The sequence below is a fragment of the Oryctolagus cuniculus genome, chromosome 11 (assembly GCF_964237555.1).
Source record: "Oryctolagus cuniculus chromosome 11, mOryCun1.1, whole genome shotgun sequence".
Classification (NCBI taxonomy): domain Eukaryota; kingdom Metazoa; phylum Chordata; class Mammalia; order Lagomorpha; family Leporidae; genus Oryctolagus; species Oryctolagus cuniculus.
The window spans coordinates 117,786,894-117,800,198 of record NC_091442.1 but is presented as its reverse complement, the minus strand read 5'-3'; the positions used below and the strand labels follow the sequence as shown (position 1 = coordinate 117,800,198).

Below are 13,305 nucleotides of genomic sequence, written 5' to 3'. Positions count from 1 at the left end.
TGCATTCTGGGGCCCAAATGTCCCTATCTACCCTACACATCACCCCCTGAACACTGGCTGGTCCCGCTTAGTGTGGAGAGCACACCCCCAGCCGAGGAGAGGCCGGCAGCCCCGCCAGGACCTCCCTGCACCCTTTCCAGCACCTACCGGGACCTGCTGCACCTGGGGCGCAGCCACCGTCTGCACAGTGGCGGGGGCGAGGGTCTGCAGCGTGCCGTTGGCTGTCTGGGTCAGCACCCGCTGGGCCTGCACCGTCTGCACCTGCTGCTGGATGGTGACCGGCTGCACCTGGGAGGACGTCACCAGGCTTTGGACTTGAGGCTGAAGGACTTGGGAGAAGAGAAAGAGTCACAGGGTGAGGCATGCGTGCTGTCACGGTAGCTGCGGCAACAACCAAGGATGGAGTGTCTCTAACAACCAACTCCCCGCCTGCCGCTGAGACGTGTGAGCAGCCATCAGCAAGCTGGCGCAGGGAACGAGAGCATCCCACAGGACTGCACCAGCTTCGCGGGAACGGGCACAGATCGCTTTATTGCTGTGGTGCTGGGTGCAGTCAGGGAAGCTCACCGCGCACGACTGCGCCAGCGAGGCAGCGAACAGACGCCGAGAGCCAACAACTCCCCGCAGCTTCATTTCCTCCCGTGCTTTCGGGACACCGAGTTACACTGGGGTGACTGCTCAGCCTTTTGCCTTCAGACCACGCTCCCCAAGTTCCCAAACGCCACAGAATTCAGGACAGTATTAATCTCACCCAGAGTCAGAGGAAAAGCTGATGCGCATGGCAGCCAGAACTAGCCACCCTCCGTCATCCACCCACTCAGCACTCTGCGGCCGGCCTGGCGCTCGTGCTAGTCACACTCAGGGGCAGTCGGGAAGCCACTAGGGATGCCCACACTCCATCACCGGAATGCCAGGCTCCAGGTTCGGGCTCTCCTGACCCCACTTCCTGCTCACGTGCACCCTGGGAGGCAGCGGGTGATGGCTCCAGCACTTGAGTCGCTGCCACTCCCATGGGAGGCCCAGATTGAGCTCTGGGCTCCTGGTTTGGTCAAACCCTGACCCAGACGATGGAAAATTTCTCTCAAAGAGCCGGCGCCGCGGCTCACTAGGCTAATCCTCCGCCTAGCGGCGCCGGCACACCGGGTTCTAGTCCCGGTCGGGGCGCCGGATTCTGTCCCGGTTGCCCCTCTTCCAGGCCAGCCCTCTGCTGTGGCCAGGGAGTGCAGTGGAGGATGGCCCAGGTGCTTGGGCCCTGCACCCCATGGGAGACCAGGAAAAGCACCTGGCTCCTGGCTCCTGCCATCGGATCAGCGCGGTGCGCCGGCCGCAGCGCGCCGGCCGCGGCGGCCATTGGAGGGTGAACCAACGGCAAAAGGAAGACCTTTCTCTCTGTCTCTCTCTCTCACTGTCCACTCTGCCTGTCAAAAAAAAAAAAAAAAAAAAAAAAAAAAAAAAAAAAAAAAAAAAAAAAAAAAAATTTCTCTCAAAGAAATAATTTAAAAAATTTTTTAAACATATTCATCTCTAGCGAATGCCCAGACGTGAGCTGCGTGAACGGTTCTCGCCCGTGGCTGCTGGCTGATTTTACCAGCATGCCCTGTGCCTCCTATGCTCGCTGTGTTATGTGAACACAACAGACACTGAGGTATCAGAAGCGGAATCCGAATGTCCCTGCCCCCTGCCCCCTGCCCCCTGCGTGACCACCAGGAACGCACTCCGGCAGGGCCACACGGATCTGTCACGCCCACAGAGGGCAGACAGAAGCGCTTGTGTTTGTCAGTGGGAGCCGACGCCGCGCGCACGCGCGCCTCACCCTGAAAGCTGGTGGCCGCGTTCTGGTAGATCAGCGGCTGCTGGATGATCCTCGTCTGCGGAGCGGTGCTGAACGTCGGCGTGATCATCACCGTCTGCGGCTGCAGCTGAGCCGGGGGCTGGGGCTGGGGCTGCGGGCGGGGCTGGAGGACAGGCGCTGCCCTGGGTGGGGTGGGCACTGTCGTAGGAGGGGCCTTGACCTGCAGGGCTGGAGTCTGGGGGGAGGTGGCGGAGGGGGAGAAGGAAGACAGTGGGACCTGGCTGAATGACCGCTGCACTGAGGGGTCCACAGCTCCCCCACTGCTGCCCCTGCCATTGCTGCCGCCGCTGCCACTACTGCCACTGCCGCCGCCGCCGCCGCCGCCGCCGCCGCCGCCGCCGCCAGGGAAGGAGCTGCACAGCTGCTCTGAGAACAAGTCCGGGAACTCTCCCACTTGATTGCTGACAAACTGCAGCATCTCTGTGAATAAAGGAGAAGGAGTAATTTTATTGTCATCCCAAGAATTAACTTTTTTTTTTAAAGGATTTATTTATGGGGCCAGCGCTGTGGTGTTGTGGGTAAAGCTGCCGCCTGCAGTGCCAGCATCCCATATAGGCGCTAGTTCGAGTCCCAGCTGCTCCACTTTCAGTTCTCTGCTGTGGCCTGGGAAAGCAGTGGAGGATGGCCCAAGTCCTTGGGCTCCTGCACCTGCGTGGGAGACCTGGAGGAAGCTCCTGACTCCTGGCTTCGGATCAGCACAGCTCCAACTGTTGTAGCCAGTCAAGGAGTGAACCAGCAGATGGAAGACTTCTCTCTCTCTCTCTCTGCCTCTCTGTAACTCTGCCTTTCAAATAAATAAACTTTTAAAATAAAAAAAGATTTATTTATTACTTATTTGAACGACAAAGTTACAGAGAGGCAGAGGCAGAGAGAGAGAGAGAGAGAAAAGTCTTCCAACTGCTGGTTCACTCCCCAAGTGCTCACAATAGCAGGAGCTGGGCCGATCCAAAGCCAGGAGCTTCTTCCGGGTCTCCCACGTGGATACAGGGGCCCAAGCACTTGAGCCATCTTGTACTGCTTTCCCAGGCCATAGCAGAGAACTGGATCAGAAATGGAGTAGCCAGGACTCCAACCAGCACCCACAGGGGATGCCGGCACCACAGGCAGTGGCTTTACCTGCTATGCCACAGTGCTGGCTTCCCAAGTATTAACTTCTGAGTTTGTTTAAGAAACAGAGGCACGAAAATCTAATGGCCTCTCAAGCACACGTGAAATGGGTTAGGAAAGCTTCCCGCCCTCTCACGTGGAGATCACCTGGCGGGCAGTGGCTGCCAGGAGCCCGGGACAAGACAGGCCTTTATCTGCTGGATCTCTTTCCTTCCTCCCCACACCCCTGCGGGGCCTGATGGTTATCAGCCGTAACGGAGCTGCTGTGTGTCGAAACAGGTTCTAGGAGGGGATGGTGGGTCCCTCCCTCAGGCAGAGGGTGGGCGGCCGCTGTCCTGGGACTTGAGCACAGCAGGGGACGTGCGTCTGTGCCAGAGCCCACCTTTAACCCCTCCTACCACATGCAGGCTCTGGCCTCCTTCCCAGCCTGGGCGCAGCCCTGGGTTCTGCTGGTGCCCTCAGGGACAGTGTGGTTAGAGGCCCCATGACCCGGTTCCTTAGGGGTAGAAAGATGGAATGACCGAGATAAAGTCCACAACAGGGAGCTAACCTGACCAAGGTCACACAGCTCCTCAGGCACGCCAGGTGGCAGGAGCCCAGGGCACAGCAAACCAGTGCTACCTGGACTCCGGGCTGCCAGGGCCTCTGCGCCCGCCCTGCTGGATGAGGGGCCTACAGGTCTCGTGCCTGAGGGGGATGTGTCCACCTGGAGTCCACGGCCCTCCTCTGGATCACGTTTCAAATACCTGGGACCTGTGAGTTCTCAAGCCGGCTTCCAGGGCCTCTATTCCGGTCCACCCTCCCCAAGGCCCGCCACGCCCAGCTCAGTGCATCACTCAACAGCTCACTCTTCCGTGTGGTGGAATGAGGTGAAAAGGTAATATCAAGATGGCCGCTGACAACAGAAACCGCCTGGCAACGGGCTGTGATTGGTTGGGGCATAGACCGCCCCTTGACCGGATTGGCTGGTCTTGACTATATAAGCTGTTGTACTAACTGAAATAAAGGAGTCTGCTTTCACCCGACTCCCAGGGTGTGTGTGGTGACTCCGCGCCTCTTGCCCCCACCACGCTCCTCCTCTCAGAAAGGAATCCACTGCAACATTGTTGAGAAATCAACTGCAACACCTCAGGACTCCTTCGCCCGCCCGCACAGAGCCGCTCTCCCCAGCTACAGACCCGCAGCCCTCGACTCTGTGCACCTTCCCGCCCCTCTCCTCTCTCTCAGGGGTTCCCGAGAAGCTACTGCTCGGCTGTGAGCTGTGGGCCCTCCCGTCCAGATCCTCAAGGCTATCCAGTGGCCTAGTTTGGACACCAAGACATCAGGAACAAAAAGCACACAACAAAGCATCATCTCCGGTCATCCCTCCGCAAGTCGCTCCCAGGCCTAGGAGTGTGTGCACGCGTGCACACACACCAGAAGTGGTCTGAAGCATGCAGCACCGAGTGTCGAGCAAGCTGGGGTTCTACGTGGTCTCCAGAGCTTAGCGTTTCAGTGCTTAGGGTCTTCAGCCAGTCTTCAGCAGCTGCGCGGAGCTGAATTGCTAAGGAGCGGGCACTGCCGACACCTGACCCTGCTCCGTCCTCACTCAGCCCGCGTGGGGAGGAAGACTGGGCAGACTGCCGCAGGTGCTGCCACCTGTAGCGACCACTTCAGCTCCTCGGAAGTGATAAAACTGGGAATAGCCTCAAACACTGTGCAAAATTTGAGTGAAACGTATTTGAGTACAACGTAGTATTTAGTACAACAGTATAAAAAGCTTTAAGAAAATGGTTAAGATTGGGGTCAGTGCTGTGGCATAGTAGATTAAGCCACTGCCTACAATGCCAGCATCCCATTTGGGTGCCAGCTGCTCCACTTCCTGTCCAGCTCCCTGCTAATGCACATGGGAAAGCAGTGGAAGATGGCCCAAGTGCTTGAGCCCCTGTACCCACATAGGAGACCTGGAGGAAGCTCCTGGTTCCTGACTTTGGATCAGCCCAGCTCCAGCTGTTGCAGACATTTGGAGAGAAGGTCAGTAGACGGAAGATCTCTAACTCTGCCTTTCAAATAAAATAAATAAATCTTTAAGAAAATGGTTAAGAGAAACCTAGTAATTTGTTGAGCCTTCCAGAATTCCATAAAATCCCAATCAGCAGAGGCTTGCCTTGAGAGCCAGAGGGCATCCCTCACTGGCTAATGATTTTATTTCTTTCTTTTAAAAAGATTTATTTATATTTGAAAGGCAGAGAGGCAAAAGCAGAGAGAGAGAGAGAGAGGTCCTCTATCCACTGGTCCACTCCCCAGATGGCTGCAAAGGCCAGAGCTGCGCCGATCCAAAGCGAGGAGCCAGGAGCTTCTTCCGGGTCTCCCATGGGGTTGCAGGGGCCCAAGGATTTGCGCCATCTTCCACTGCTTTCCCAGTCCATAGCAGAGAGCTGGATCGGAAGAGGAGCAGCCGGGACTCGACCTGGCGCCCATACGGGATGCCAGCACTGCAGCTCACTAACGATTTTCATCCCTGGGAAATAAGGAGAGCAGAAGGCCAGAGCGGGCTGGCAGATGGGCCCGGGCCTTGGTGAGAGGGAGCCTGTGTGAGTCCCGAGACGCTGGCTCAGGGCCTGGCACAGAGTGAGTTAGGCTGCTGCTGGGATACCTGCATCCCACACTGGAGCGCTTCCCCCCAGCTCCCTGCTAAGGCACCTGGGAGGCAGCGGCAGGTGGCCCAAGTGCCTGGGCCCCTGCCACCCGTGTGGGAGACCTGGATGGAGTTTCTGGCTCCTGGCCCAGCCCTGGTTGTTGTGGACTTTAGCGGGAGTGAAACAGCAGAGGGAAGATCTCTTTATTTCTGTCTCTCCTTCTGTCTCTGTGAGTCTTTCAAATAAAATCAGTCTTAAAAAAAAAAAAAAGAAAAAGAGGCTGGCTGAGCCTGCCGTGCGAACGTGGCGGAGTTCTTCCCCTCCATGCCTGGGTTTCCTCACAAAAGGCTGCCTGGAGGAGACACACTTGGCCTCTTTTCTCTGAGGATTAGTGAGATAATTTATGCAGAGTGCGTCCTGAGAGGCAGACAGGCCCTAAGCAGGCACTCAGAGCACCCGCTGCACAGGCACTCGGGCCTGCTTATCTCGTCTTGCAGAGAGCTCTTAAAACCCTTTTGTGGGGAGGACATGGGCTGGTGTGCAAAGGTCACAGCGCTTAGTTCACAGAGCAGGCCAGGAGCGTGTAGGCAGATGGAATGTGACCACTTACATTAAAAAGCCCTTTCAACCCACACATGGTCCCAGGGAGCCATCTCCTGTCAGCCAGGCGCCCAGGCTCTGGGCCGAGTGGCACAGAGGAGTCGGCTAAGATGAACATTTGCGAGAAGGCTCTTGGAGCCTCTCTGGGCCTCCCTGTGGTCCACAGCGTCAGAGAGGGGCAGAACCGAGGAGCAGCGCCACTCTCCATCACTGAGCGGCCCCTCCTGGGACCGTCCTAATGGCGCCTCCAGTTGCCTGCTCCGATCATCTGTGTTCTGCAATTATACAGGCTTTCATCTCCACAGAGACTCATGAAGCCCCGAAAAGGCAGGCCTGGGAGAAGGCACAGGTTTTATGGAGCTTGGAAAATGAAGTTCCGGTTCCTGCTGCAGCCCAGGGAGCCCAGAGGCAGAGACAGGGCTCCCAGGAGCTGGGCCAGCACAGCCAGGCTCACCTTGCTCGTGGCCAAGCTACTGGTTCAATTAGGGCTAACTTGCTTAAGAAAGTAGGCAAGGCGGCCAGTGCCGCGGCTCACTTGGCTAATCCTCTGCCTGCGGCGCCAGTACTCCGGGTTCTAGTCCCGGTTGGGGTGCCAGATTCTGTCCCGGTTGCTCTTCTTCCAGTCCAGCTCTCTGCTGTGGCCCGGGAGGGCAGTGGAGGATGGCCCAGGTCCTTGGGCCCTGCACCCGCTTGGGAGACCAGGAGGAAGCACCTGGCTCCTGGCTTCAGATTGGCCGTAACGGCCATTTCCGGGGTGAACCAACGGAAAAAAGGAAGACCTTTCTCTCTGTCTCTCACTCACTCTGCCTGTCAAAAGGCTCCAAAAAACGTTAGCAGGGGCCTGGTCTCTTTAAAAGCATCTCACCAGCTGGCGCTGGGGAGCGATGGACAGCACGCTGGACTTCCAAAAGCAAGCCACCAACACCAGAGGCTCCAGCTGGCATCGTGCTGTGAAGACTCCAGGTTCACAGCACTTTATGGAGCTGGTGACTGGGAGGGGCCTCGCTCAGCCCTGCGGCATCCACCTGAGTGAAGGGACCTGAAGTGTCAGATCGATCTTCAGATTAATTAATCCTAAGGTCAGATTGATTCTGATCAGGAACACTGGGGTCACAGTGTCTCCAGATTGCACAGCAAGTCCGTAATCCTTTCCTAGGTATTTGTAACCTGGCCTTTTAAGTACAGGGAGAACTAGTTTACAAAGGTAACGACCTTTGCTTACGTTTGGTTTCTTACGTACCTTGTGTTAGACAATGCTTGAAAAATCTTTATATCATAAAAGCAACATTCATTATAGAAAAGATTTAGGGCTGGCGCCGCGGCTCACTAGGCTAATCCTCTGCCTTGTGGCGCTGGCACACCGGGTTCTAGTCCGGGTCGGGGCGCCGGATTCTGTCCCGGTTGCCCCTCTTCCAGGCCAGCTCTCTGCTGTGGCCAGGGAGTACAGTGGAGGATGACCCAAGTGCTTGGGCCCTGCACCCCATGGGAGACCAGGAGAAGCACCTGGCTCCTGCCATTGGATCAGCGCGGTGCGCCGGCCGTGGCGGCCATTGGAGGGTGAACCAACTGTGGCGGCCATTGGAGGGTGAACCAACGGCAAAGGAAGACCTTTCTCTCTGTCTCTCTCTCTCACTGTCCACTCTGCCTGTCAAAAAAAAAAAAAAAAAAACACACACACACGTGGATTTCAAAATTTAGCTTTTACTTTCATTTTGTCCATGAACTTTTTGAAGTAACCTTGTATTACAGTGCATTGGTATACTAAAACCTGTTTAACCACCGAGTGGTAATGGAGGATTGCTTTCAATATTTCAGCATTATTAATGACACAAAAACCTTGTACAAAAGACCTTCCTCATTTATCTGATTTTTAAAATATTATTTAGGGGCGGGCACTTGGCGCAGTGGGAGCCAAGACGTTGCTCGGATGCTCTTATCCCACGCTGGAGTGTCTGGCTCATGTCATAGCTCCTCTGCTGCCCATCTGCTTCCCTCCAGTGTGCACCCTGGGAGCAGCAGATGATGGCTAAGTTCTCTCTATGGAGCTCTCTCGGTCTCCTCTGCCATTCAAATAAGAAATAATTTACTTTTCTTTTTATTGATAAGGCAGAGACAAAGAGAAAGATCTTCTATCTGCTGGTTCATTCCTCAGACGTCTACAACAGCCAAAGCTGGGACAGGCCAAAGCCAGGAGCCTGGAACCCACCTGGGTCCTATATGGGCGGCAGGGACCCAACAACTCGAGCCATCACCTGCTGCCAGCCAGGAAGCTGGAAGGGGCGGGGGAACTCAAGCACTCCAACATGGGCTGCAAGTGTCCCAGATGGGGTCTGAGCTGCTGCCCCAGAAGCCCATCCCTACCTGATCGTTTCCCTAAAATAAATTCCTAGAAGTCAGATGGCCGCGTCCAGGACAGATGTGCGGGTTCTGGAAAGTCGGTAGCAACCGAGGCTCTCGCCAGCTTTTCCCGCACCTATTCCTGAGAGTTGAGTGGAAAACAGCCACCGTGGCAATGTTTCGCCATGCATGACTGAACACTACACGAGGTTGAATGTCTTTTTGAATCCCAATTTTTTGCATCATTTGTATTTTTCTCTTTGTAAATTCCCTGCTTTTGACACTTGTTCATTTTTCTATTGAGCTACTTGCCTCCTTTTACTAGTGTGAAAAAAGTTTCTTATATACGGATATCTTCTCTCTCCTTTACTTGCAAGTGCTCCCTCCACTTTGCTATTTTTATTTTAATTTTCCAGGAAAAGAGAATGGGGCAAGCTCCATCTTGCTGAGCTGCAGTTTTCTCATCTGTAAAATGTGACTAACAATCGAGCTCACTCACGGAACCCACGCAGCATCTGTAGCACGGTGCCTGGCGCTTAGCAGCCGCCAGAACACATTAGTCTCAGTGGGAGGTGGTCGTCTGTTTGTTTTTTGGACAGTTTTGCTTTAATTCTTGTTAAGAAATGTGAATTTGTTCCAGTGCATCAGATGTATCAGGGAACGATCTGAATGTAACGTGAATCGTGTGTTTGTCTGCGCATGAGAGACACTAGGCAACGTGGAAACCTCCCCAGCTGAAATAAGCCACTTGGGAGTGCATAGCTCGCACTCGCGCACCCCCCAAGCAGCGACCAGCTACACCCAGCCACACCCAGCCACACTGGTGTCACACCTCCCCCCACCCGACTTCAGACGGCTCCTCCCCCCACTCCACCACGACTCAGGAGCTGAAATCTGCAACAGCCACTGCCACAGCGCACACCAGGTCTCTTCTGAAGCCACGTGCCTTATTTGTTGAGGTATTTACATATTCCTCAGCTGCTTATCTGTAAAATTGTGATATTGTTTTATTAGGTTTCTAGCTTACAAAATAGCCTTTTTTCTTTTTTTGGTCACCTATAAAGTTTTAAATATTGTGACCCTTACCTCATTTACCCAAAACTCCTGGAATTTTTACTGTGATTGTATACAGCATCATGAGTGCTAAAATACACAGGTTGCATTACAGAAACATGCACAAATATGCCAATAAAACTGACTATATATGAATATTAATAATATACGGTGATGGGGCAGGCAGGTTAAGCCACTGTCTGCAGCGCTGGCATCCTATAATGGCCACCAGTTCAGGTCCTGGCTGCTCCACTTCTGATCCAGATCCCTGTTAATATGCCTGGAGGCCGGCGCCACGGCTCACTAGGCTAATCCTCCGCCTGCAGCGCCGGCACACCGGGTTCTAGTCAGTTGGGGTGCCGGTTTCTGTCCCGGTTGCTCCTCTTCCAGGCCAGCTCTCTGCTGTGGCCCGGGAGTGCAGTGGAGGATGGCCCAAGTGCTTGGGCCCTGCACCCACATGGGAGACCAGGAGGAAGAACCTGGCTCCTGGCTTTGGATTGGCGAAATGCGCCGGCCGTGGCAGCCATTAGGGGAGTGAACCAATGGAAAAAGGGAAGACCTTTCTCTCTGTCTCTCTCTCTGTCTAACTCTGCCTGTCAAAAAAAAAAAATGTCTGGAAAAGCAGAAGATGGCCCAGGTGCTTGGGACCCTGCACCCATGGGAGACCCAGAAGAAGCTCCTGGCTTCAGCCTGGCTCAGTCCCAGCTGTTGCGGCCATTTGGGGAGTGAACCAGCAGGGAGATCTCTTTCTCTGAGTGGCCATTCTCTCTGTAACTCTGATTTTTAAATAAATCTTTTAAAAAATTTATTAACAAATACATATTGCATATTGAAATTAAATAGTTTCTGGGGTGCCGGATTCTGTCCCGGTTGCCCCTCTTCCAGTCCAGCTCTCTGCTGTGGCCCGGGAGTACAGTGGAGGATGGCCCAAGTGCTTGGGCCCTGCACCCCATGGGAGACCAGGAGAAGCACCTGGCTCCTGCCTTTGGATCAGCGCAGTGTGCCGGCCGTGCCGGCCATTGGAGGGTGAACCAACGGCAAAGGAAGACCTTTCTCTCTGTCTCTCTCTCTCACTGTCCACTCTGCCTGTCAAATAAACAAACAAATAATAAAAATAAAATAAAAAGAAATTACATAGTTTCTGTGCTAGTTCATTTCCCTAGACTTTGTTTTTTGTTCATTTTTTGTATTCGAGCTGCCCAGTGAGCAGAGGAATAGAGACAAGCTTGGTGCGGCCGTGTGTGAGATACTGGGATGGCTGGACACACACCAGGAGCAGGCAGGGAGAGGGAAATCCGAAGTTTACGTCCCAGCAACAGCCTGCAGGAGCAGAGACCTCTCACACTGAGGGTAGCTTCCTCCTACGATGTTCTGTCTAAAAATTACCCCAAAATAGGGATGCATTGAGGTGCTCTGGGGGTTAGCCACCACTGGGACATCCGCATCCCGTGTTGTGCCAGTTCCAGAAGAGTCTGCTTCTGATCTAGCTCTCTGCTAATGTGCCAGGGATGCAGCAGACAAGGAGTGGCCCAAGCACTTGAGTCCTTGCCACCCACACAGGAGACCTGGATGAAGCTCCCGGCTCCTGGCTTCAGCCTGGCCCAGCCCTGGCTGGCGTAACCATCTGGGAAATGAACCAGTGGATGAAGACAGCTCGCTTGCTCACTCTACCTTTCAAATAAATAAATCTTTTCTTATAATTACAAACAGTAAAATATGAAATGTAGGCGACTATCAAACGTGAGGGCCAGTGTGAGATAACTACTCATTCCTCCACTGTCCTGCTGTCTGTGACCAACACTGCTTTCTGCAGAACCTAACACATCACTTCTCCCCATTCAAGTCTCCCCGAGTGCAAAGCCCTGAAATACAAGCTGGATACTGCAGTAATGAGGGGAGGGAGGGGCAGCTTTGCGGGGAAACTGCCACCTGAGTCCCTCCCCTCAAACAGCAGGGGGACACCCACAGGGCAAGAGGCTGCAGGACAGAGCCCACCGCTTCAAGGGGGAGCTGGGTCACCCCCTGGCAAAGGGCGTCTGCAGGAGGAGCTGGATGACACAGGGTGGCAATGTGCTGGTGGGGGGGAGGGGATCCTGTTCTTTAGGTGATGGATCAGTGGGCTCTTTACAAGGAAAAAAAAAGAAAGAAAGAAACCACAAAGGAAAATTGGGTGGGGAGATGGTTCTCAAACGCGTATTTCACAACACACACAAATGTGTCATGTGTTCCTCTGCAAACAGTACACAAATAGATAACGCAGCTAGGAATTAAAAAAGAAAGCACACAGGGAACCAAAGAAACTGGCACATGGTCTTGTGGTCTGCTCTCTGGCTCTTCCCCCAACTGCTCTGGCAGCGCCAGAGGCTCAGCGGGGCTGGTGGCAGAGGAGGAAGGAGAGCAGAGTCCACACTGGCGTGGTCCACCAGCAGCAGGAGACCCGAGCCTGCTCGTCTGGGGTCAACCAGTGATCTTCCCCTCCTGTCCTCCGCGGGGGGTGACTCTGCACCCGTGAGGTCTCCTTCCCCCGCCTCCACGCTCTGCCTCCTGCTGTCGTGTTGGTCCAGCATCCTCTCGGAGCAGATCAAATCAAATCGCTTTAACACGAGCTTAGAGCTTCCTCCCACTCTGAGAGTTTCACTTCCCACTCACCTGAGTGCCTCTTCTACCAGAAAAACAACCACTCCTTTCTCTGCACACGCCTCTGGGTGGGGCAGTCCTGCTGATTGCCACAGCCGAGCCCCGCCTTCAGGGCTCTGAACCTCACAATTCCCACGCAGAATGACCTCTGCAAGGACTCTGTTCACCTCGAATCCAGCCATTGTTTAGAGGCTGAACCCAGCTGCAAATGATCTGTTAAGAAAACTGATCCATCTAAAACTTGAAATGAGGCAAAAATAAAGAAAGAAATCACCAAGTTCTATGTCCCCGAGTCCCCTTTGAACTAGAGCACAACCTCACGAGCCTGCAGAGGCCATCTGATGCCCGTGGAAACATGACCTTCTTTGACTTTCTGTTCACTGCTGATTAGGGACCACATTCTGTCAACTTGCAGAAAACTGATAAGTTGCAAATGGTTTGTCTGCTAAAAAAGATAACCTCCAAGGTTTTGTTTTGTTGCACTGTTGAGACCAGTTTTGCACCAGAATTTGCAATCTTAATCTTCCATTCTTTTTTCTATTATATAAATGTCAGTTTCTAGCATTCTCTTCTAAAAAGATTTATTTAAGGCAGAGTGATACAGATAACTTTTCCATTCACTGGTTCACTCCCTAAATGGCTACAACAGTTGGGGCTGAGCCAGTCGGAAGCCAGGAGTCAGGAACTCCATCTGGGCCTCCCAGGCACATTAGCAGAGAGCTGGACAGGAGGCAGAGCAGCCAGAACCCAGACCAGCACTCTGAGATGGGACACGGTGGTAGTTTTATCCCGCTGCATCACAGCACCGGCCTCTCTTGAATTCTCTTTTGAGTCGGCTTCGTTGTTCTGCTGATTACTCTCATTAATAATGTTAATAAATTTTATGTGTTCATGATATTAGTATGAATATCTCCATAGCACCTGAAACACCACCTGAGATGCCAGCATCCCATACTGGGGTGCCAATTCAAGTCCCAGTTGCTTGGCTTCTGAACCAACTCCCTGTTGGTACACCGGGAAATCCAAAGATGGCCTAAATACTTGGTCTCTTCCACCCATATGGGAGACCAGGCGAAGCCACTGGCTCCTGGCTTCAGCCCG

At 53.8% G+C, this 13,305-nt stretch overlaps 1 protein-coding gene across 1 annotated transcript in view; it reads right to left on the bottom strand.

Moving 5' to 3' along the window:
• The window catches only part of SREBF2 (sterol regulatory element binding transcription factor 2), a 63,310-nt gene that overhangs the window by 29,288 nt on the left and 20,717 nt on the right, over nucleotides 1-13,305 (bottom strand). The window contains exons 2-3 of the mRNA XM_002721384.5: nucleotides 1,814-2,272; nucleotides 148-329 (exon numbers count right to left, since the gene is read on the bottom strand). Of these exons, the coding sequence (XP_002721430.4) occupies nucleotides 148-329; nucleotides 1,814-2,272 (641 nt within the window). The remainder of the gene's footprint in view (nucleotides 1-147; nucleotides 330-1,813; nucleotides 2,273-13,305) is intronic.